The sequence below is a fragment of the Bidens hawaiensis genome, unplaced genomic scaffold (assembly GCF_021521415.1).
Source record: "Bidens hawaiensis isolate Kalapana, Puna unplaced genomic scaffold, B.hawaiensis_p1.1 tig00018720_1, whole genome shotgun sequence".
Classification (NCBI taxonomy): domain Eukaryota; kingdom Viridiplantae; phylum Streptophyta; class Magnoliopsida; order Asterales; family Asteraceae; genus Bidens; species Bidens hawaiensis.
The window spans coordinates 98,330-124,333 of record NW_027492834.1 but is presented as its reverse complement, the minus strand read 5'-3'; the positions used below and the strand labels follow the sequence as shown (position 1 = coordinate 124,333).

Here is a 26,004-nt window from a genome sequence, read left to right as displayed (position 1 = left end):
GCAGGCGACAATAATTTTCCGCCCCCGCCCCTTTTCGCCCAATTATCGCGGGGGGGGGGGGGGGTGTTCCTCCAAAAAATCGCCCAATATCGCCCCATATTCCCGCCACACACACCCTTAATAAAGCTTCTAAAAGATAAGTTTTCTAAAAGATTGGTTGGTCTCATTCATATCAAATTGGTTGTCAAGGGCAGGGCTGTTCACGAGTCGAGCCGAATAGAGCGAAGACTTGCTCGTTGCTTGGCTCGTTTACAACCGAACCAAACCGAACGGCTGAAATTCGAACCGAGCGAAAACTGAAACGAGCCAAAATCGAATCGAGCATTTTTCGAACGAACGTCGAGCGATTTCGAGCATTATTTATTTCTTTTTATTTTAAAGTTTTCAATAAAAACAAATTTGAAGGTTGTAAATATATATATATTTTATAAATAAATTAGTAGTTTCTAGACAAACGTGTAATAATTTTTTATTAAAAAATAAGTTTGAAGTGAGATCTAATGATCATTTAAACAAATTTCTAGTATTCTAAAAACTTGAATCGAACAAATCAAACTATAAAATTGAAGGAATATGAAAAATTTAAAGGGGTAAAAATAATTGTAAGCTTATATTTATGTGTTTTGTCTATAAATTTATATATTTGTTCATATATAATTATATATAAAATAAATTAAAAATATTCGAGCCGAATCGAACCGAGCAGACCTTTGCTCGTTGCTTGGCTCGTTTACAGACCGAACTGAGCAGAGCGGCTCGTTTTCAATCGAACGCAAAAACGAGCGAGCATTTTTCGAGCAATTTCCGAGCGAGCGGCGAGCGAGTTCGAGCGACGAGCTGTTTGGACGGCCCTAGTCAAGGGTACATCTTGGGCCTAACAAAAAAGTAAACATGATTATCAATTATCAATCATGTTGCTAACATTATGAACAAAATTTTAAAAAAATTGAAATTGCATTTTCCTTAACTGTTTTTTACATATATTCAACGCTATACGAGACATGCCTCTACCAAATGGGCTATAACACCAAATTGACTGACTTTTATAATCTAGACCATCAATAATCTTACAATTTTTTACAAGTTTACATTTCAGATCGTCAGGTATTATTATGTTTTATATTTTTAATTTCTAGTATACAATTTAAACCAATTAATATGTTGATGGTAGTAAAACACCTGTAATCCAAACAACAGTTGGGTCCATGTCGATGACTGATCTAATAATGACCGGTGACTATTCGTACATGATTAGCGTCTAGATAGCCAATAGATGCCTAACCAAACATCCATGCTTATGAAGTGATCTATCATTTCCAACTCAAGAAGAACATGAATCATGAAGGTTGCGTTTTTCTATTATACAGATACATGTAAATATAAACACTAAGATAAATCTAATAATTTGTCTGTAGGTCGTGAGTTATAGATTGTTTATTACATTTGTTACAATACCTAAAAGCATGTGTTTAAGTTCATAAAAGAATTTCTAACATAAGCAAATACTTTTTATTTTTTGGCTAGTACTGTTTGGATCGATTCATCAACAATATATAAAGATAAATATGAATAAAAGGGTTTTTTTATTTTATTTTTTTAAAGGGTAAATATATGTCAACGTTGCACCTTTGAAGTGTCCCTTTCTAGCAAATATATATTCGGACCACAATTATTATATAGTTTTATATTATATGTATGCGTATTGACTTGCAGTTGTATTAATAACAATCACACGAATAAAAGTATTAATAATCATGATCATGAATCATGATAAGAACATAATAAATGTGAGAAAACTTGTAATTAATTTGCATTGCACACCAAATAATACCATAGCACTTATTGTCTTATTATTAAGTTACAAGAATGTTATTTTAGTTTATGGTAACATTTTGTGTAATAATAAGAAGAAAAATATAATACTAAGTACTCAACTAATAATACTTAATACTATAACATGGTCATTGATATTTGACACTTCTAACTTTTAATTACGTTAACAACATTAATCACACTTTAACATAAAAATAACCAGGGTTGCAAAAATCGCTAGCGGACCCCAAACGGTCAACTGGGGAGTTGGGGGTCTTAGTTGGAGAGTACTCGGGGATGCTCATCGAGAGCTCGGCCTCGTCGGGGATTACTCGTTGAGCACTAGTCGCCGAGGAGGCTATTTTTACAACCATGAAAATAACATAGACTTGTCTATAGTAAACAATTTAATAATTTTTTTTCCAATTAAATTATTACTAAATTGTTTTAAAATATACAAACAAAAATTAAAGGCCAAGAAAGTTACTTTTCTATTAAAACCGAGTTTATTTTTGACAACAAAGTTAGATTTGTAACCAGTTATATTGTTAGTATAAATTTTATTCGATTAATAAAACACTGTTGAAACCAAAACACTGAAATTAAGTAATTGAATTATTTTTAAGAAAACCGTTGTCTAACTAGTAAACCCGAATGTTATAGTCTTATTAAACTATCAACTATGTAACAAAGTTCAATGCAAATGGCATTCAGGGCCAGTGATGTTAGAATAATGATTCTGACTCAAGATCTTTATAATCATGTGTTTGAAACCTGAATCAATATTGGATTTTCTCACAAAGTGATGAGTTTGAGGGTTTCCCTTGATTAAGGGTGAACATAGACCAGATAAGACCCAACTCTTAAGAATACCATTAAACATGTTCGGGTCTGGTGACTCTGGTCTGGTCATTTTCTCTTACATAAACTAGGTAAAACCTATGAGACTCGAACCGTTCAGTCCTAATTATTTACAGTAGAGACAGGGAATACCACTAAACGGGTCCAGGTCTTGTGAGCCTAACCTGTTTACACACCCTGTGTTTTTAAATAAGTCAGGACTAAAGCGTCAAAATCAGTACAATTATATTGTTGACATCCCGTTATAGAAATAAATATAAAAGAATAATGAGAAAGTGGACATGGTTTACCTATTCGGCTATCAAACGCATCAAAGGTCAAATCAAATCTAAAAATAACTTCCTTCCTTTCTTCGTCTTCTTAATCTCTGTTCACAGCTTTCTCTCTCTACAAGATTAAACCCTACCGATCTTCACCACTTCTTCGATCCAATCAACTAATTAACAAACCAACAGGCCGTTAACTCCATGGCCGCCACGACAATGGCGACGGCGGCAGGTGCGGTGGTGCTGCTGTACTACGTGTTGGCTCGTCGATTGACGTCAGCTGACGCCAAGGCTGCTGAGGATGACGAAGGACGTGAGTATATGAAATCGACTAAATCCAAGCGGAAGATCGCTCAACGAAGGCCTGCTCAGGCGCCTGCCACGTGGCTTGAGACGATCTCGACTCTCTCCGAGACGCTTAGGTTTACGTATTCCGAAACCCTAGGGAAATGGCCGATTGGTGATTTGGCTTTTGGTATTAATTATTTGTTGCGAAGGCAGGTATAAATTAATTCGAGTTGATGTGGTTAATAATAATTAGTTTAATCTAAACCTTCTTTATAAGGAGGTGTTTTAAATCCGTGAGGTGATCGCGGTTCGTCTAGTGGACAATATCATGGTGCGGTTTCGCTGGGCTGTTACATACGGCTAACTCAATTGCCATTATTTAAAATAGAGTTATTAGTTATGTATACTTGCATTACTTGTAATTAACTTCTATTCAGTTCATATCCATGTTTAAGTGAAATAAGTGAAATGTTGTTTGTTAGGTCATAGTGTATAAGAACAAGCTAACTATGCTTTTAAGTTTTGAGATTTTTAAGAACGAAAATAACACGCAAAACATTGTATTGCGGGGAACTTGGTTATACTCGTTCTTCAACATGCTAAAGTTTTAGAATCATTATTGTATTACTTTGACGTGTTGAAGAATGAGCATAAATAAGTTGTCTGATATCGAACGGTTTCGGTATTTTTATGAACGAAAGCGAAATTAGTTTCAGTGTTATACTATCAGACATGGATCATGTTTTTATTCATATTGAAGGTGAGAAAACGTGTTCTTGGTTATGTTAGGTTGAAATCAGAGAATTTGATTAACCTAGATTTGTCTCTCAATTTGTTAATCTGATCTAGACAGATTCAATGCGTAGAACAGGCTCATGAGGTTGATTATCAGACTTAATCGTAGTAATCATGATTGTAATACTTTGATGCGTTGAAGAATGAGCTTAAATAAGTTTTGTTTAATATGCTGTTTTGTATGGTTATTTTATTTTAATTACATTTTGTGTAAATTTGTCTTAATGTTTTGAATGTTGATGCAGGGTAATGTACATGTAGCTAGTGTATATGCTGGAGAAAATAGTATACAGCTCAAAGGACCTGAAATCGTTGCAGAGTTGAAACACTATTTGCAGTTGTTGACTATTTGCATTCTTTTCTCAAAGAAGCCTTTCCCAGTGTTTTTGGAGTCTGCTGGTTATTCAGAAGAAGATGTTTTATTGCAAAAGCCAAAAGCAGGGGTATAAGCTGTTGTTTATCAATAACAGGGTGTGTTTGTTTCGTCATTTATATCAATAAAGTTGCTGTTTTTTTATGAATGCAGATTTTGAAGCCTGCTTTCACGATAATATGTGATAAAAAGTCCAAGTGCTTCCTTTTACTAATTCGAGGCACACATAGTATTAAAGATACACTGACAGCAGCGACTGGCGGTGTTGTCCCGTTTCACCATTCCGTTTTACATGATGGTGGGATAAGTAATCTTATATTAGGATATGCACATTGTGGGATGGTTGCTGCTGCTAGGTGGATTGCAAAGCTCAGTATACCTTTTCTTCTTGAATCTCTAAAAGAAAACCCTGGTTTTGAAGTGAAGGTAGATTTTGTTTCTGAATTCCGAAGTAATATATAAACCCTGTTGCTACTAAAGCGGATGCTTAATATGATCAGTGCACACGCACTTGCACTATTACATAGCATAATAAACTTGTACTTCACTACTGCCATTTAGGAATCATGCAATCTTTTGACGGTTTGAAAGTAAGCATATTTGTTTTTCACCAACATTAAACAAAATGTTTTGCAGTTTTTTCTGGATCACACTTACTAATTGTAACTTTTAGTTTATGGTTATTATTGGATGAAAAGTAAACAATGATTGAAAACTCACCAAAATAAAGTAAAGAAATATAGATGCTCGGGGATGACCCAAATTGAAATTACTGTTTTTACAAGCTTCATAGGAGAAATAATTGTCTACCCTCCAAGAAATGATTTTTATACAAGCTTAATGTACTTGCTGCAAATACTTTGTATTTGAACTCATTAGCTACATGCCTTATGGATGCGTTACTTCAGTCTCACTCCACTAATAAAATGAGTGTTCTAATGAGCTTTTTTCCCCCAGGTTGTTGGCCATTCACTTGGTGGTGGGACCGCTGCACTCTTAACATACATTCTTCGAGAACAAAAAGACTTATCATCTATTTCGTGCATTACATTTGCACCAGGTATGTATTGCTCATATGCTTCATGGTTTTACACTAGGAGAATATAAACATTTACAGTCTCCAAATGTACATTTATCATCTTGATCCTATGGATAATAGAATTTTTCTTATTTTAAATAAACATTTATGTTAAAAAGCAAGATTTGCTAAAAAGTTAAAGCTAAAAGGAAGAATTCAGTTTGTTGATTCTTTGATCTAAATTTAAATTTCTGCAGCTGCTTGTATGACATGGGAATTGGCCGAGTCAGGTAAGCACTTCATCACCACAATAATCAACGGCTCTGATCTGGTGCCTACATTCTCAACTGCTTCTATCGACGATCTACGCACTGAGGTACTATTAACTCCCAACTTTCAGCATTTAGATTTTTTTAAAATATTATCCCCCCTATTCTGTTTTGTCTACGAGCTAGAGGTGGCAACTTTAACTGATTTACTTACGAATGCGTCTATTTGGGTTATATTATATCAAGCATGTCGAAAGATGCACAATGTGTATCTTTAATGTGTAGTTCCTCTAATTTTTGTGTTCAAAGAATTAGATTATTATTGAAACTAGTGTGTTCCATTCGCTCGTTGTGCGAGGAACTCGGTAACGAGCTCGAGTTTTAAAATGCAGATATACAAACACATCATAACGACTTTTACTTCGATACAAAAAAATGTTTATCTAAATATAAAAGAAAACTTGGTTGTTATCGGTTCGGCTCATTACGGTATCGACGTGGTACTGCACTCACCATATATAGCTTACAATAAAAAATATATATTATATTGCGTATACAATTTCGTTTTCAACGAAACTTATATACTTTATTTTGAATACACATTCGTTTTAACGGCGCTACATAGATGAAATAAACATGTCGTAACGGTATACTACAAATTCTGAAAAAATTTCGTATGGTGGTCATTAAAAAAGATCAATAACTTAATATACATATATATAATAACAAATTAAGGAACATATTAAAACCATGAATACTTTAGGAGGGCAAGATTAAACAAAGTTAAGCAAAAGAAAATGTTTGAGATTAATTTAAAACAGTTTAGAAGTTTGAAGGGACTAATTTAAAAGAACTCAAAAGTTGAGGGACTAAGTTTACAAAAAAATTAAACTTTACTGTAGCAATTTATGTTTGCTTTAATATGTAGTGTAATAGTATGCTTTCTTTAATCATATTGACATATTATTTATTCACATAAATGTGACCCACCTGTACCAACAGATTGTCCTATTTATCAACCCATCTGACCTGTTACCTACTTACCCAACCCACCCACCCACCCACCCACCTACCTATTTCTGCCACCTCTCTATGTAGAATGATCAAATCAAGAGAGACCTGTTTTACGGATATTACTGTAGAGAGATATTTTAACTTATCTACTCTGTATCTGTTTTAACTTTTAATGAATATGTGAATATTATCTAAACCAATGAATTCTTTCAACTTTTCAAGTCTGATATTTATACAGTAGCTTGTTACTTTCCTACGATGAAAGTACTAAAATACCTATTAATCATGTAAATTAGTTTTAATAAAGTATTTGATCTACAGGTTACAGCATCCTCTTGGTTAAATGATCTGCGTGATCAAGTCGAGCAAACTAGGGTTTTGAATGTTGTATTCCGTTCTGCAACTGCTTTGGGCTCTCGACTACCATCAATTGCCAATGCACGGGCCAAAGTTGCTGGTGCTGGTGCCATGCTCCGTCCCGTTTCTAGTAGTACTCAGGTCAACTCTATACTCATTTTATTCACTTATCTTACATGTGTAAAAAAGCTTATGAAATTTTCCTTTTTTATAAATTTAGGTTGTAATGAAACGGGCTCAAAACGTGGCTCAGGCAGTGGTTAGAACTCGGTCAACACTATCTGCATGGTCATGCATGGGTGCACGTCGTCGAGCTGTCGGCACTGCACCAACCGAAATCTTTTCTGAAACTTCACTTATACTTGAAAACAACAACCCGGATTCTCTTGCAACCGCCAATAAGCATCCGGTCCTTGAGCCAACCATGGATCACGGTTCTTCCAGTGATGGTTCTGGGTCGGGGTCGGGCCATGATGACACGGATGAAGAGGAGCTTCTTATTCCTGTGGACCATGTTTCATCCAAATCTGAACACATAACCGAAGTGGAACTGTTATATGAACTTGAGAAAGAACTTCAAAGGCAAGAAAACGAGGCCCTTGTTCAAGCCCAAGAAGAAGAAGAGGCTGCAGCCCATGAAATTATAGAAGAGGAAAAGGTTATAGCGGATTCGGTTGACCATGGCCGACCAATTTCTTCATCTGATACTTTGGAAAATCAACATTTGTATCCTCCTGGACGTATAATGCATATTGTTGCTACCATTTCAAGTAATCCGGTTGATCAAGATAATGATCATGATGGCGCCATTGAAGAACATGAACGTGATCACGAGCATGAACATGTAGGTATTTATGAGACGCCTCGTGATCTTTATGGTAAGTTAAGGTTGTCAAGAACGATGATCAATGATCATTACATGCCAATGTATAAGAAGATGATGGAGAAACTGTTGGTGGAATTAGAAAAATAGGTTTGATATATTAGTTGGTGGTATATAATATCTTTATATATTGTAATTGTATGATGATTGGCAACTGATCATTATTTTGTTCTGAACAAAACGGGTTTCACTAACTGCTTGTTTCGTTAGTGGTATGTATCTAAACGTTGCTTTTAAACCAATCTCAAAGTTGACTTGTTTTCTCAATCTGGTAGTTGTATTTTCTTTGCAGTACTTGTTCCAAATTAGTGTGTTATTTTGAGGGGAAGCACGACTATGACAAGTTACAAAGTGAAGGATGTTACAATCTAAAGGATAAACGACTTAAGTGTCTGTAATGTGAAGTGTTAGTGTAGAATCTGATGGATTTTCGTCTCAACCCTCTGGTTTTTGATTTCTCTCCCTCTACCATTATTGGGAAATACATTTACTTCACTCTGCGTTGAGAGCTAATCTTTGATCTTCCATCCTAGCTTCCGTCGACTATCGTTCCCTTGTCTTGTTCTTATCCTTGTGGGAAGGATGTTCCACCTTTGCTCTCGTATGTCGTGTAAAGGGAGCGGATGGTATGCTTCACTTATTTTTAATTTGATGTATTTTAAGACAACGTCCCCCCCTAAATTTAGTAGTAAATAAATTACAATATTAACATTTTTTTTACGAATTAAGAACTTTTTTTAAGTAGAATGAACAATACTTGTAAAAAATATTTATAAAACTTTAATGATTCATGATTTTAGTCATTAGACGTATCCGTATGATGTTCAATATATATAACATATTAGCATATGTCAAATTACATATTCAAAACCAACCAATTAGACAACACCAAATAAGCTCGTCGTCTAAGGAGGCTACAAATCTGCCAACACACTATACCATTATAAGTATTAAAACTAAAAGTCTACGGAAACAGACAATCAAATCAATACACGTGTAAAGGCCGGCTAAGAATCAACCTCCACTTCTAGACGCCAGTGAACACTTAGCCTCCTTTCATATATTTTAATTCGTTGTTTCCGTAACCTCATTATACGTTTTGCCAACGGCTAAGATTTTACTAGTACTTTACAAATCAATGTCTATTTTATGAAACATTATTTGGTTATTTTCATTTGATGGCTGTCTACTATACCATAAGCTCTTGGAAGACTGACTCGCAATAACAATCGGACCATCATTTTCTGCATCAACGATCCTCCAACGGAGGTCCGATCGCATTATCCATCTTCCACCTCGCACCTCACCAATTCCATTAACTCACTCTCAATTTCACTTTCCTCCACTCAACCACCAGTCAACCATGTCGTCATCCGGCAACATCATGCAACCGAATCAATATCAGCATACAGAACTGACAACGGAGTCTGATTTCGAACAAATTGTATCTCCCGATGGCACTCTATCTATCTGTGGCTTCGGTTCCCTATTATCTGGTACTACTATCGGTTATCATACTCAATTTGTTTTTAGTGTTTATCAATTTAATTTCAGTTGCAGACCTAGTTTTGTAAATATGAATTTGGTACATTATAGTTGGGGAAATTCGGGATAAAACTCATACTACGATTTACATTGGTCAACAAGTCAATCCAGTTACACCAAAATATCTAACAATACCCCAGGCACGGTATATATTTGATATTCGAACTGCTTACTGTTTTCTTATTCTGTTTAGCAAATAATCAGATATCAACCAACTGTTGAAAGTTAATCTTGAAACGAGTTAAACGAAAGTTGAAGGGGTTAAAGTTGCAAGTTTAGTTTAATTAATTAATTAGGATTTCATTAATAGTTTGAAATTTTAGATTTATTTGTTTAGTTTTTGAATGTTCTGCGAGGTTGATTAGTTAGTTTGTTTGAATGTCTAGAAGTCAGGAGTTTTGACTTTTAGTATGTTAAGTTCATGTTTAGTTTGAGTAGGATTATTATGGTTTAATTGGTTGTTGTAAGTGTGTCAAGAATTATGATAAACAAAAAGAGTCGATCTTGGTTGAGATCAAATTCCGTGTACGTGTTCGTGTGTATGATTTCCAACACTAATCAGTTCGTTACTTTTGTCAATTGTATGATCACTGCTTTTGAGTGATTAGAACGGAGTGCCAGGAGTACCTTTCCGGATCTCGTCAACTTCAGAGTTGCAAAATTGAACAGATTTAGACGTGTTTTTGCTCATGTTGCTCCCATTTTCTTCGAGCGTGGAATTGCCAAGCCTGAGACTAAGGTATTGTAATTCAATGTAACAATTATGGAACTGGAGCTCTTCATGTCTTCAATTCAGTGAACACGAGGCATGAGTTGAGTTTAGATGGAGGATGAATTAAGTATGGTGATTAGATAACCATTTTGTTTGTGTTTAGGAAATTTCAAGCTTGAGTGTGGAGCCGTGTGAAGGTGAATCACTTATAGTTACTGTTTTCGAGATTAACAAATCAGAGGTATGCATTGGTGGAATTTGTTAAACAATATCATTATAATACACAAATGAACCAATAGAACACATTGTTATGGTGATCAGATCCCATCTTACATTGAGAGGGAGCATGAGTTCCGTTTTTTGGCTGTAAGTTTTGAAGTACTTTTGCATGATAGTCCATTATTAGTTCTTCAGATGTGTGCTTTGTTCTAACATTGAATTGATTTGTTGATTTTAAAGGTCAAACCTGAAACATTAGAAGGCAGCCAGTATGTTACTCCTGCTGTGAGTGACACTGACCCTACAAATCTAGTATTAATAAACTTTTTAATGAAGTTATGTTTCTTTAATCTGCTTGTAAGATTGATCGTGTTTTAAATTATTGATGCAGGTGCTTTGCGCACGTTATAGTGATGAGGAATATTTCCAGAATAGATGCAAAGGTATAGTTACAGTAATGAGTTTCTAATAAATGGAACAAAGCAGATATTAATTATTGTTCCAAAATATCAAATACTGATGCTTTCACTATTATTCTTTAACTTCTGTGTCAAAATTTGACAGGAAGCCAAGAGATATTTTATGAGCGGTATGGACGATTTGGTATTGACAAGATTTGGAGAGACGATGTGTTGCCATGTCGTGTTTATTGTCGGCATTGGTAAGTGTGTAGTGTCAAAAAGAATGAGGGACAAAAATGCCACTTGAATTTCACGTTTTGAGAAAATTTAATCTTAAAACAAATATAATCATGTTATGCAGCGTGTTGGCAGCAAAGAATCTTGGGAATGAAGCATATGATAACTTCTTGGATCATACATTTCTTGCAGACCGCAAAACAACACTTAGAAAATACTTTGCCACCACAGGCTCTGGCATAATGGAAGAAGAACCTCCAGAGCTGCTCAAGGCTAGGTATGGCGGTTAACCATGGCATCCATGCAGGCCGATAAGGTTTGATATTTGTTTTGGTATTCATTTTTAGCTTACTTTTCATACAAACTAGCAAAATATTTGCCATTGGAATGGGAGACGTGGCTATCATTAGAGTTGATAGCATCTATGGATGTTATGAGCATGATTTGATATTAACATTTATCAAAAAAAAAAAAGTTCATAATATTGGAACATGCATTGAAAGTGGAGTGGCTTTTCTATATAGATAGGGTTGAGTGACTTTAGTTCAACACTTGCAAAACATGGTTAACCAAAACCATAAATCTTAAAGCTGGGTTACATAATATGTTATTACATTCGATTCAGCTACTTTACTGATCTACCAATGATAACTTTGGGGTTGGGGGGGGGGGGGCAATGGCAAGGATCGGTGTCGAAGCCAAATAGTGTGTCTTGATCACCTTGGCTTAGACTAGATAGGGTAAATAAGGTGTCATTTTGGCTACAAGTACGTGATTTGAGTAGTTGACAATGTTCACTGGAATTGAAGTTCACTTACATAAATTGGAGTCGACTAATGGCAAAGTTTGTTGCTTAGATGAGAGATGTAGTTACTTTTGTTATCAGGTTTAATCGATTGATTGTAAAACTTGATATATTAAATGAATCGAGTGGTTACATAGACATCTACTATTATAATAAACAAAAACATATTTGTGCCACTTGGCATCTAATTATACCATGGTTGTGCCACTTTTTTTTTTGAACGGCCAACTAAGTAACGCCGGGTACCCCGTACGCGGCCCCCATTGGCTAAAGGTAGCCCGAGCCGGCCATTAGTCCGGACGGACGGAGCCCCTAGCGGTCCACCTGTTGAGGGATTCACCGGATAAAACCCGACCCCCACGCCCGCCAAACGGCACGACAGCAAGGAGCCGGTAAAACCGGGTGAGATCAGGAATAGGACTCGAACCTGGGCAAGCCAGGGTCATCCCTCATATCTCCCATATAAGTTGGTGGTAGTGAGGTTTGATCCCCCTACCTCTCACTTGTAAAGTGAGTGCTACACAATTGAGCCACAACCAACTTATAAAATAATTAAAGCTTTATTCTTTGTTTTAAAAAAGAATAATTAAAATTGTTAAATGGTAACTAAGCCTTTCTTTAAATATGTTTATCCTATTATTATGAGTTAACTAATTAGTAATTAGTAATAAATGTCAATAATAAATAATAAATGTGTGTTGTTGTAAATTGTAATTTTTAAATTTTAAGACCTTAAGAATGAGAGTAACTCCATGGACATGTTTTTTTTTAACAACAAATTTATTTTTACCAAAATCCCCTTAACCTTGCATATGTAAGGATTTGATACCACCACCTCCGTTTTAAAAGGATGGACACCATATCACTAGATCATTAGGTTATGGGTCATCTCCATGGACATGTGAGAGTGTATATTATTATTTCATGTATAAGAAATGAAATACTCTGTTTACTTATTATTTTCATTGTTATCATTATTTAAAGGAAAATTGGTTTTAAATAATCCAAACTATGTCATATTGGTAAATATCAGTCCCAATTTTACACTTGCCTGCTAACAGTCCCAACTATTGGTGTATTTGTTTTTAACGGGCCGCGACTAACGGAAGTTAACTCCGTTAATTATTTGCTGACATGGCACGCCCAGGTGTCAAAAAAACATATACGTGGCATGATTACATGGCAGGTCTTCTTCTCCGATTATAACCCTAGAAGCACCTTCAATTTGGTTTCAAAAATTCGATCTTATTGATAACAATTTGTTTTTAAGACGTTGGGGCTTTTGATAAGGAAGTAAAAACGAGTTGAATGACATATTATTAAAGTGGAATCTTATTCGATTTGCGACTGGTGTTCGCCGGAAAATGGAATCAGCGACGGCGACAGCTTGTATTTGTTATGGGGAACCGATTTTGAGTGAGGGAAAGGGTTTGTGAGTATGGTGTGTTTACCTCATTTCCACTTAACAAGGTATGCTTTCTTCTTAAATTATGTTCCAATTTACATGTTGGATGTGCATGCTCATAACTTCAGATCTATACTTGATTATCTAATTGGGAGCTTTTGGTTGTGATGACGGTGGTTTTAATCGCTGAAGGTGATGGCTGAAGTGGTTATGGCGGAAGTGTTGTCTGGTGGAGGTGGTTCTGTAATGGCGGGTCATGGCCGGAGACGATGGTAGTTGTTGGAAATTGTGGTAGTAGTGGGTGGTGTAGGAAACATAAACAGAGGGTGTTCCGGTGGTGGTTGTAGGGAATGGACATGTTGGTGGTCATGGGTTCCGGTGTTGGTTGCAGTGGATAGACATGGTGGTGGTCATGTGTTCCGGCGATGGTTGCAGGGGTGGTGTGGTGGTGGTGGGTTGCAAAGAGTGGATATGATGAAGATGATAATAAGTTTGTATTTAGTGGTGGGTCCAACAAGGTAGCCTACTCAGCATCAAATGCCACGTAATGCTGCCAAGTAGACCTTTTTTAACATGTATGCGTGCCAACTCAGCAATGGACTAACGGAGTTAGTAAACCGTTAGTCGCGGCCCGTTAAAACAAATACACCAATAGTTGGGATTGCCAGTTGGCAAGTGTAAAATTGGAACTGATATTTACCAATAGGGCATAGTTGGGATTATTTAAAACCAATTTTCCTTATTTAAATAACAAAATAAAAGAACTTTAGAATAAAGAACAAGTGCTCGGTTTTTATCAGTTCAACAATTCTAATATCAGATTAACAATGGGTATCATCAACTATAACCACCACGCGCTTGACCATCTTGTGACACTTGACACGTTTTAAAGTAAAAAAAAAACTATATTAATTCCATCTCATATTCTTCAAGGAAGAAATTAATAAGGAAACCAACTATTAGGCCATTGGGTATATTCTAACATCTTTTAGCTCTATATAAGCATCACATCACTTATTTTTCTCTCTTGCACTTCGTCTCACCCAAAGAAAATGGTTTAATCCTTTTAACTTCATCTCGCTCATATTAATTGTTAATTTAGTATATTCTTCTTTGCCTTTTAACTCGTTAAAAACATAATCCATGCTCCATTTTTAATAAATTTAACACAAGTGAGGAGTGGTTTAATCCATTTTTAAAGTGTCATGTCATCTTAATTTATGTTGGGGTTAGAGTATACCCCATGACCTTATAAAATGCATTTGTTATCAAACTTGTCATTAGCCCTTTCATGATATATTGTGTATGGTTGCTTAGTTTAAAAAATATTTCATGTTATCCGGACTATTAATTTTTGTACAGTTTGATATCCTATATCCGTTGTTAAGAACACAAAGATAAAACGGATGACATGAAATACATGTAGAGACATATACGGTTAAGTTACATATAAAACTATAAATGTTATATACATAGAAATATTTAGAGATTTAGGAATATAAAGATACATATACATATATGTATCTAACTATCTATATAATTGTCTACCTAAAAATCCTAGGTGTCGCGCTCTGGTTGCTTCCCACCCCATATAGAGCCATCAGATTGCTTCATTTGTAAATAGAGAGTTCTCATTGATTTAGCCCGGTTTGACCGACCCGGATAGCACACGGGTCATAACGCCTCTAACGCAAAGGTTTGTTTGAAACGATTTGTTATTTGTTTCTGGTGTCCCTGAACTTCAACTCTGCTGTTCATCTCCATTCTTCCTCATAAGATATCAGATCAGATAAACAATAAACTGTTCCTTCTATCACACTCACCATGTAGTTGTTCCTTCAAGATCTCTTTGATTAAAAACCCTAATCGAGTTTTGAAGCATCTTCTAGGTATGATTCCATCTAACGTATTCTTCTAATCGATTAACCATATCTAACATATCCCTGTGAAGAGGTAGGTCCCAGCAGAGCCCAGTTGGAACCGCAAGACTCACCTTGAACAGGGACGTCTGCGCAATGACCAACTGCTCCAGCAGGACCCACCATGCTCAAAGAACCTTACGCGCAGTACGCCAGCTGTACCCGCAGGGAAAGCCTCCCAATGGTGAAGTACCCCGCCTGTTCCCGCAGCTGCGGATACAAGCCATCAGGGAAGGCTACCCGTACTAACAGCAAGGCTACACGCATAAGGCATTAGCCACTTCAGTAGTCACATGAAGGAATGAGCAAGGCGGGAATACTCCCGCCTAAATGAGCCAGTCCGTATGCTTCTGGAAGGTCTTTCGTACTATACCTACTAAGGTATGGGCGGAACAGACAATTTGACCAGAGCAGCCCATGAACCAATCACAGGGTGACAGCTCACCGACAACAATACGAGGAGGAGCACCCTCTAGTACTGTTTGTCACTATTAGCCGCTGCCTACTCACCAACCCTTACGATGGGACGTGCGCAGCCTGCAGTCGGTGGAACAGTGCGTAGCCGGCAGTAAAGGAACAGTATACAGCCGACCTTTACTGTTGGCCGTAGCCTATCCACCAACCAGCATGGCCTGTGCGTAGTCCACTGTTGGTGGAACAGGATTACTATTCAGCCGGCTGTACCTTCTAGGAAATCTACCTTCGGCTATAAATACTCCAACACCTTGGAATGGTAAGGACATCATCTGATATCTCAATCTTATCTAGCAATCTCTTAATATACACTTATATTCAGAGCAATCTAGTCTGATTCTCACGCCGGAGGGTGGTCACAAGGAGGAACCCCCCCCCTTTCTCAGTGACGAGCTTACGGTGTCTGTTTTGCAGGTCTCTAGAAGAACAACCTTCTCTGCTGGACCTCATCCTCGTGGGAAACATTACTTAACCCCCAGATTATCTATAATCTGCTCGTGGGTTCACTTAGTGTTTCTTCATTGGCGCCATCCGTGCATAAAAGCTAGAACTAATTTAGTTTTTTCAAAATTTCTGAAGAAATGGTTAACGTTACTCCGGTCCTAAGGCCAGTAACCGACCAAGAAACCCCGGTAACCACAACCCCAGCAACTGGGGGGAACACCGGCGGTTATACAATTCTTACGAACACTACCCCGACTACCCAAGCCGGGGCAAGTGCAGTAAATATTCCACTGGGGTTCACCGATGCCCAGTTGGAAAAACGAACGAGGGTCCCTCGCCAAACACTAGATCAAGTGAAGGCGTGGGCCGAAGCACGTCAGAGAGAGTTCCAAGCTGAATTGGATGAACGCTTGCGTTCAGTTCAACAGGCTGACGAATTCGGCAGTACTCGCCAACATCTCAATATGAACAGCGAGGGCGAGTACTCAGACGACGAGAGGGAAGAATCCGATACCGACGCAAACCCTCGCCATAAGGCGAAAGGGAAGCGTAAGGAAACGGACTCCCAGCCGAAATGGAATTTTGGGGAAGCTTTTAAACCAACGAATGCGGAGAGAAACCCGCGTGACTTCTCCAAAACCTTTAGGCCAACTACTACAAATGCAGGAAAGTCAAAGTTCGCAAGGGACATTGCGGAAGCAATCGCCCCGAGAAGTGCCAAACAAATGTCCAACATTGGCACTTATGATGATCTATCCGACCCAGACGACCACTTGAACAGATTCATTGCGGGGGCAACCGTCAGTAACTGGACGGAACCCACGTGGTGTTATATGTTCCAGATGACTCTGGTAGGAGCGGCCAGGGCATGGTTCGATCGTTTACCGGTCCAACACATATATGACTGGGCGGACTTTCAGAACAAGTTCAGCCAGCACTTCAGCCAACAGAGGAAATACACTGAAGAACAGTGGACGATCCTCAACTGCGTTAGAGAGGAGGATGAATCTTTACTAGACTTCATCACCCGCTTCAACTCCAAAAAGCTAAGTCTCGGCAACGTAAGTGAAGATCTGGTTCGCGCCGCTTTCATCCAAGGCGCCGAATACCCAGAGCTTATCCGCACATTGACGGGTAAGGATGGCATGCCATCAACATGGGATGCCATCATGACGGCGGCCAAGCGCTTTGCCGAGACGGAGAAGCAACTGGGAAGGGATCTTCCCCAGAGTACACACCTCTACACGCAGAGGACAAGAGAGAACAATGTTCGGATCGCCCGGCAGAACAAAAAGCGGAAGCTAGGTATCTGGCAGTTAAGGGTAAACTTTGACACCTCATCCAGCTCCCACCCTCTTGTTGGCGGAAGAAGTCACACACACCCTTCAAGCCAAAAGCACCGGTGGACGCCACTCACCAAAAGCGTCACGGAGATATTTGCCACTGAAAAGCTACCATGGCCAAAACCTCCAATGATCCGACAGCGACCTAATGCGGATCAGAGCAAATCCTGTGACTTCCACGGGACAAAAGGTCATGGTACAGAAGAGTGCACATCCTTGAAGGATATTGTTGAAGCATTCGTCAAGGATGGAAGACTGTCACACCTGGTGGCATCAATCAAGAAGGGTGGAAGGAACGACAACCGGTACTGAGGCAACGGACGAAAGCCCGTGGACATCAGCATCAACATGGTTCATGGTAACATCAGAGGAAGAAAAAGGCGAACGCCAGAACCATGTGCGTGGAAGGAAGCTGAGGTGCGCTTCCCGCGAGTGCCAGGAGGACCCAGCAAAGAAGGCCCTATCGTCATCAAAAGCCAGCTGGGGCACTACATTACTTCTCGCACTCTTGCTGACAACGGCGCCTCGTCAACGGTGATGTACAGGCAGTTCTTCGACAAGCTAGATGACGAAGACAAGGAACGCCTGGAAACGATCTGCGCCTCGATGGAAGGGTTTGATGGCAGCACAAACACCCCCCTGGGTATCCTATCTTTCCCCGTCACTCTTACAGATGGGAAACACTCCCGCACAGAAGATGTGGACTTTGTCGTGATGAGGAAGCCACACCACACATACGACATTCTCTTCGGGAGAGACGGGATGGCAAAATTCAACGCCGTGGTATCCTCAGTCCACGGCATGATGGGATGGCCAACAGCGGAGGGTGTAGCGATGATCACCGGCATTCCCCAGGTATGCATCGCATCTGTCTCATCTAAACCCAAACCAAAGATGGCCAAACCAACCATCACCGAACCAGAAAGATGGGCCTTCAACGGCAAGTACCCTGACCAGGCCGTTTCCATTGGCCCAACAATTGTTGATCCTACACGCACCTTACTCAAGCGCTTATTACAAAAAAACGCTGACATCTTCGCGTGGACACCAGCTGACATGACTGGTGTACCCCGAAGTAAGGCAGAGCATAAGCTTAAATGCGATCCGGCTGTTACGCCGATCGTACAAAAGCGCAGAGTAATGGGGCCGGAACAAACTAACGCGTGTAGAACCCAAGTCAAGGAACTCCTTGACGCAGGCATCGTACGCGTTAGTAGATATCAAACTTGGGTTGCAAATCCCGTTATGGTACCGAAGAATAACAAACAATGGCGCATGTGTATAGATTTCAAGGACTTGAACAAAGCATGCCCCAAAGATTTTTATCCGTTACCCGAAATTGATCTAAAGGTGGACTCGTTGGCACCGTTCCGCCTTAAATGCTTCCTGGACGCGTATAAGGGGTACCATCAAATACACATGGCCGTTGATGATCAGGACAAAACCGCTTTTCGGACGCCCGATGGCACATTTTGTTACCAAATGATGCCATTCGGACTTAAGAATGCCGGGTCCACATATCAACGCCTGATGGACAACCAGTTTCATACCCAAATTGGGAGGAACTTGGAAGTCTACATGGATGACTTGGTCATCAAAAGCCCTGACCCAGAAGCGATGTTGAAAGACATCGAAGAAACTTTCAACACGCTCAGGAAGATAAACATGAAGCTCAACCCGAGCAAATGTGCCTTTGGAATGGAAGAAGGGAAGTTCTTGGGGGTCATCGTCACTAAAGATGGCTTCAGAGCGAACCCTGAAAAGGTCGAAGCCATTATCAAAATGGAATCACCTACTACCATCAAACAGGCTCAGACGCTGAATGGACGACTAGTGGCACTTAATCGCTTTTTGGCAAACCACGCGGATAAGTCGTTTCCCTTCGTGTCAACGTTGAGAAACTGTTTAAAGAAAACGCACTTCCGCTGGACACCAGAAGCGGAAGCAGCTTTTCAGGAGATTCGGTCACGCTTGATCGAACTCCCAACACTCACAGCACCAGAAGCGGGAGAGGAATTAATCCTATACCTTTCCGCAACAGATAGAGCAACCGGGGCAGTCCTGCTAGTAGAGCGAAAAGGCATCCAGATGCCAATCTATTATGTCAGCCGTATCCTAACAGACGTAGAAACCCGGTACTCTACCCTCGAAAAATTAGTCTTAGCACTTATACACGCTTCACGCAGGTTAAGACGATATTTCCAGGGTCACCCAATCACCATTCTCTCCAACTTCAAACTTGCAAACGTTCTAGGCAAACCCGAGTTATCGGGACGCCTAGCCAAATGGGCAATTGAGTTGGGAGAATACGCGATAAAGTATAAGCCAAGACCAGCCATAAAAGGCCAGGTTCTGGCCGACTTTATTGCAGAAGTGCCTGCATCGCGGGAGAAAGAGTGCCAGGAAGAGGCTCAACCCTCTCCAGCACAAGACATCAATGATGTCTGGCGACTCTACACTGATGGGGCAGCCAATAACGAGGGTTCAGGCGCAGGGCTGAAACTAACCAACCCAGCAGGCCAAGAATACACTTACGCTATTCGACTGGATTTTCCAAGTACGAATAACGAAGCCGAGTATGAGGCATTCTTGGCTGGGCTGAGAATTGCGCGTAAGATGGTAGTGAAAAACTTGGAAGCCCACGTGGATTCCATGTTAGTAGCCAATCAAATCAACGGGACGTACACGGCCGTGAACGACACAATGGCCCTGTACCTCGCACAAGCAAAATCCCTTATGCGCGATTTCAACGACTGCAAAGTCATACACGTCAAGCGAAGTGAAAACAAATCTGCGGATGCGTTAAGCAAGCTTGCATCATTAGCCTTCACCCACTTAGGAAAGGATATCCGCATTGAACTCCTCGAGACACCTTCGGTCCCGCACAAGGAAATTTGTGTCATCCAAACTGGCACGGAAACGTGGATGACACCAATAATAAAATACCTTGCGGCAGGTACACTCCCAGAATCCAAAACACAGGCAAGAAAACTACGCTGTAAAGCACTGAATTATCAACTCATCGATGACATCCTTTACGTCTTAACTTTCTTGGCCCACTCTTAAGATGCGTGGACAACCAAGATGCTGACTACCTCCTAAGGGAAGTACACGAAGGCATCTGTGGAGTACACGCAGGTCCCCGCGCTGTTGTAGCTAAGCTAAACAACGCGGGATACTTTTGGCCGGGGATGCATACGGATGCACTGGCATACATCAGAAAATGCAGGTCTTGCCAGCTTTACGCACCCAACACGCACCGCCCGAAGAATGAACTTGTTCCAGTCACTTCTTCATGGCCATTTCAGAAGTGGGCCATCGATGTGACAGGCCCATTTCCTACAGCAGCAGGAAATGTTCAGTTCCTTGTGGTAGCCATCGACTACTTCACCAAGTGGATAGAAGCAAAACCCTTAGCCCAAACAACCGCAAAACATATCAAAAAATTTATTTGGGAATTTATTATTTGTCGTTTTGGACTTCCACAGAATTTGGTGAGCGATAACGGCACCAACTTTGCTGACAAGAAGCTACAACAGTGGCTGAAAGAACTTCAAATCACCCACACCTTTACCTCAGTGGCACACCCGCAAGGTAATGGTGAGGTGGAAAGAGCAAACAAGAGCATCGTCGAAGGCATCAAGAAAAGACTCTTGGAACACAGATCCGGCTGGGTGGACGAGCTTCCGCACGTCCTTTGGGCAAACAGGACGCTGAAGAAGGCCAGTACGGGAGAAACCCCGTTCAGCCTCACTTATGGCACGGAAGCCATGGTCCCGGTCGAAATTGGTTTACCCTCACCAAGGATCTTGATTCAGCCAGAAGACAATGATGCGGAAAGACGGTTGGATCTTATGCTGACCGAGGAACGCAGAGACTTAGCCGCAGTGCGTGAAGAGAACTACAAGCGACAAATGCAAAAGTACTACAACACGCGGGTAAAACTCTGTAACTTCAATGTAGGAGACTACATACTGCGTAACAACGAGGCTTCGAACCAAGAACGCCCAGGAAAGTTGGCCCAGGTCTGGGAAGGGCCATACATTATCAAAGAAGTCCTGGGAAAGGGCGCATACCGGCTCGAAAGGCTCGATGGCACTCCCATCCCAAGAACATGGAATGGAGCTCAATTACGCAAATGTTATATGTAGATCAATTCCAAACTTGTAAAGAAAAGGCCTAAAGCCACTTCTAATGGAAATGATTCTCCTTTCACAATGTGTTGATAACTTTACCTTTATACTTATGAACTTCCCACACTGGTGCCGGTATTCACCGCATAAATGGGGGAAGAAGTAAGTCGTTACGTGTGGAAGGCGGCAAAACCCGCATAAACACAACGCTAAAAATAAGGAAAACCTACACGCATGTCAGATATAAGTAAGTTTAGCCATCCTTGTAAGTGCAAGTGACGGTCTTACCCGCACAATCACGAACAAGGAAGCAAAACTTCAACCTATCATCTGCCACGTTCAAAGGTTATCCTAAAAAAGGATGAGAAAAACCTACACGCAGGTCAGATATGGGTAAAGTTTAGCCATCCTACTAAGTGCAAGTGACGGTCCTACCCGCACAATCACGAAAGAGGAAGCAAAACTTCACACCTATTATCTACCACGTTCAAAGGTTAACTTATTCTAAAACACTTGGAAAATTGCTAATTTAAACTAAAGTATGCAAGTCATATAACGTTTATAAAGCAAGGAATCCAATGAAAGAAACGGTCTTAGCCGCACAAAGATTTATATTTCATAAATATTCGTTACAAGAATGGCCGGGTAACTACCCGCCTACAAGAAAGTAAATCTATACAAACTAAATCTATCCTTGCAGCGGGAAGGGATCTTCAGGATCAGGCTTCAGGGCCACTTCCACTTGGACCAGCGCCGTCAGTAGAGCGTGGCAGTTCAAGGAAAGCCTTAAGGATAGCTAGCCCATCATCAGCAGCAGCAACTTCATTCACTTTCTCCACCACCGGATGCGGGAAGGCAGCATATTGGTTCACTGCTTGGTCGTAAATAGCTTCAGTATCCACATTATACAAAGGGAAGTTGGAAGGCGGGACGCCTTTCTCAACAAACCCTAGACCAAGCAGGAAGCCGGCCCGTTCCCCATCCTCGTGAGAAGCGTTGAGGGCTGCGCTCATAGCATCGTCGTAAGATGTCTCTGAGAAGACCCGATGCACAACCTACAAAAGAAAATATACAAGTGTCAAAACATTTTCTATTTACAAAGAAAAGCGTAAAGACAAGAAAAGCTTACCTGAGACAACGCTTCTCGAAGAAGCCATTCCTTGGCAACCAGAGCTTCCTGGAGGGCAGCTTGAGCTTCGTTACGGGCGCGATCGGCTTCACTCCTGTTAAGGTTGGCAAGCAACACTTCTTTAGCCGCAGCCTCTTCGACACCCTTTAGCTTACGCTCAGCATGGTCAAGCACCCCCCTCTGGTCCAAGATTTCTTGGAGCTTTTTGGCGTCTTCCATCGCCAAGGCATCATGAGCCTGCTGGAGAGCCTCTAATTTGGCTTTAAGTTCTTCATTCTCCACGCGTAGAGGCTCAGCAACAGCTTCAGCCTTGGTGGCCCTCTCGGTTGCGTTCCTCGCAGTTTCATTAGCCAGCCGAAGCTGTTCATTAACAGCTTGGGCAGCCTTGGAACGGGCCTCGAGTCGAGCCTGAACTTCAACCTCGAGGGCCTTGAAGGCCTTCTCCTTCTCCGCAGCCACTGCGGCAAGTTTTTGGTTCTCCTCCCGGACAGCCCGCGCCTGAGCTACTTCCTTAAGGCGAGCTGCTTTTAACTTGTCGTTTTCACGACAAAGCAGCTCGACGCGCGGCTGCATCCGGGCCAGGAGAACCCGAAGCTCATTGGTTAGCCTACCCTCCTGGTAGCTAGCCATGGCTTCCCCCAACGCACCACTGGGAGCAGCGTGACGAGCCCATTCCACGCACTCCACAGGGGTGCGAAGGGTTGTTCCTCGGCGAATGTTCCATCGTGGAACATACACTTCATTGGAATCCGACACTGCAAAAAACACAAAGCAGTTAGGAAAAGATGATAAAAAAAAATAATAATAATAATATAATATATATATATAAAATGGGCCAAAAGAACCCTACGCACCTGTAGGGTCAATAACAGGCCGATAGCCGCCAAACCCATCACCTGAACCCAACGGAAATCCATCCAAGAGGTCAGGCAGATGGGAAGGTGGCAGAGATTGGCGAGAAGCCCCATGCGTACCTGATGGGTCGACCGTCGTTGCCGATGGCGGGGGCACGGTAGCAGCCGCCGCGGTCGTCGCAGCAATAGTAACCGCCGGCTCGGTGAAGGATGCTGTAAAAATAGCACTCACAGCCGGCGGTGACGTCATCTCAGCTGGAACAGTCGGCTCAAAGGAGTGAGCAACTGAACCAGCGGAAGCAGGCGCAGGCGCCTGGGTCGACGCCTCAGGTAGGCTGACCAAGCCTACCGTCATTGGCGGAGAGGTACTCCTCTGCGCTCCACCCTGGAATGCGTCAACATCCACGCCTGCGTAAAGAAGAAAAGTGTTAATGATATTAAGCTATGAAGATAAAAGCTAAAGAAAGTTTGTACTTACGGGTTTTCTTGAGCCTAAAGGTACGGAGAGGCGGGGACGAACCCGATGGAGCCGGCCTCTTTGCGCCGGTCACCGTCGTCTTCTTTGGCTCTCCGGAGGTGACAATCACAACCTCCGGAGCGGTGGTCTTATCACCACCGGGATTCCCCGCCACCTCTTCGCTCTCGGTCTCCGAATCAGACCGAGGCGCTGGATCGGCAGTGGAGGCCTTCTCCTTCCCCTTCCCGCCGGCAGCCTTCTTCTTCCGCACCAACGGAGGACCATCTGCGGATTCCTCATCAGAACATACGATTAAAGGAATTCCAGCAGAGGTTTCAACATTGAGGGGTCGAGGGTCGAATAGCGCCTTACCTGGCCGACGGGCGCTAAGGATCTCATGACCTAGCGGATAGACCTCCACGAACCGATCCGCCGTTTGTTTTAGGATGGGCAACTCGTTCTCGTCTAGAGCGCGAGTACCCACCCGGGCGGGACCGTCAGCCTCCCGCGGATTAAGGAGCGACTACAGGTCGTTCCCCTCTGAAATAAACAGGAAAAATGTTAGAAGCAATTCAGAATCAACAATAAGAGACAAAGCATACCGTAAGGAACAGAGTTCGAACCGTATTCGAGGACGATTGGGATCTTTTGCGCATCGGCAGCCTTCCACACTCGGCTCATCCCCAGCATCACCATCCCGGACTCCGCAAACCGGTAAACCGGAGATTGGACCCGAGATATCTTCGCAAACCATTCCGCCTCCTGGTAGTTGGAGGCGTGAAGGCTGGGAAGTGCTTGCCCGTTCTTGAATTTCATGGCAATGGGGATGGCGCGAGCGGATATGAAGAAGAACTCCCTCTTCCACGCGCGAAGACTGCGCTCGGTCGCGCAGATCTTTAAACCCTTAATCCGGGTTGTCAACGTGTACCACCCCTGGATGCACCTCCAAGTGTAGAAGGTCATCAGGCGGTCAACATAGGGCTCAACGCCCAGTATCCGGCACACCCACTCAAAGTGGCGAATCTTGGCGATCGCCATGGGGTGCAACTCGGTCAAATGAACACCGTGCCTCTCAAGGACACGGTAAACAAACTTTGTCAATGGGAACCTAAGATTCCCATAGACAAAGAATGCAGCATAAACCCCGATCTTGCCTCTGGGGGCATCTTATACCGTCTGGTGGGGTTCAGGAAACTCAGGCTCGAGAGACTCGAGCATGAACTTCCTGACGACGTACCGATACAGATCGCCAGGCAGAGCACACTGGCATTCGCCAGCAGTACTCTTGTCATCGACTGTAGATTCGAGATCACGAGACATCTTGCAAAAGAAGAAGAAAACGATTTCGGGAGAATGCTTGCCTGAAAAGGTGAGTATTCGCCGGAAATCGTAAAGAAGATGAAGAGAAGAGTGAAAGTGTGGATTACAAAGAACCCTCTCCCCCTTTATATACTAATCGCAATTAATGCGATGAAATTAATGCGGAAGAGAGAGAAAACGAAGGTGCAATGAAACTATGACACGTGGCAAAAAGCAAGCTGGCAACAGCTGTTGACAGGACGCATACCATTAATTTCGCGGCCACGCGCCCGAAAAATCGCGCCCACGCGCCTGAAAAAGCGTCTGGAATGACCATGTACTGTCACGTCACCATAACTTCCTGCACGTCCTGACACACTCAGAAGAAACCGTCGCACGACGTTTCAGAGGTTTGGACTGTTCTTATCCTTTCACCAACTCTTCGAATTTCAAAATTCAAAATTCAAAAAAGATTCAAAAGTAAGCGGGAAAATACCCCTTACCTTGGCAACCAAGTAACCGTAAGACGGATGCGGGTACAGTGTTAAGGCGAAACCCTTCACATACTTAGCACCCGCAGGGAATTGACGCCAGGAATACCTTGGAAATAAAGTAACCGTAAGACGAGTGCGGGTACAGTGTCAAGGCAAAACCCTTCACATACTTAGCACTCTGCAGGGAATTCAAACCAA

General features: G+C 41.5%; 2 protein-coding genes across 2 annotated transcripts; both read left to right on the top strand.

Annotated features, from left to right (window-relative positions):
* The first annotated feature begins 3,005 nt into the window (after positions 1–3,005).
* Positions 3,006–8,195, top strand: LOC143556753 (uncharacterized). Its single transcript, XM_077046004.1, has 7 exons — positions 3,006–3,440; positions 4,268–4,465; positions 4,549–4,821; positions 5,353–5,455; positions 5,671–5,789; positions 7,018–7,194; positions 7,274–8,195. Exons 1-7 carry the CDS (start codon positions 3,141–3,143, stop codon positions 8,024–8,026), a joined length of 1,923 nt encoding a protein of 640 aa, XP_076902119.1. The 5' UTR covers positions 3,006–3,140; the 3' UTR covers positions 8,027–8,195.
* Positions 8,196–9,161: 966 nt separating this feature from the next.
* LOC143556743 (uncharacterized) lies at positions 9,162–11,494 on the top strand. The gene is made up of 8 exons (XM_077045998.1): positions 9,162–9,432; positions 10,090–10,220; positions 10,357–10,434; positions 10,515–10,559; positions 10,653–10,697; positions 10,804–10,855; positions 10,977–11,073; positions 11,175–11,494. The coding sequence occupies exons 1-8, from the start codon at positions 9,300–9,302 to the stop codon at positions 11,338–11,340; spliced, it is 747 nt and encodes a 248-aa protein (XP_076902113.1). The 5' UTR covers positions 9,162–9,299; the 3' UTR covers positions 11,341–11,494.
* The last annotated feature ends 14,510 nt before the right edge of the window (positions 11,495–26,004 follow it).

Bases quoted from the DNA above. Each gene is read 5' to 3' on its own strand.
- LOC143556753 (XM_077046004.1), top strand. From the start codon at position 3,141: ATGGCCGCCACGACAATGGCGACGGCGGCAGGTGCGGTGGTGCTGCTG. The intron at 4,822-5,352 runs GTAGATTTTGTT...TTTTTCCCCCAG, and splicing joins ACCCTGGTTTTGAAGTGAAG to GTTGTTGGCCATTCACTTGG. The intron at 5,456-5,670 runs GTATGTATTGCT...AAATTTCTGCAG, and splicing joins GTGCATTACATTTGCACCAG to CTGCTTGTATGACATGGGAA.
- LOC143556743 (XM_077045998.1), top strand. From the start codon at position 9,300: ATGTCGTCATCCGGCAACATCATGCAACCGAATCAATATCAGCATACA. The intron at 9,433-10,089 runs GTACTACTATCG...TTGAGTGATTAG, and splicing joins CTTCGGTTCCCTATTATCTG to AACGGAGTGCCAGGAGTACC. The intron at 10,435-10,514 runs GTATGCATTGGT...TATGGTGATCAG, and splicing joins TCGAGATTAACAAATCAGAG to ATCCCATCTTACATTGAGAG.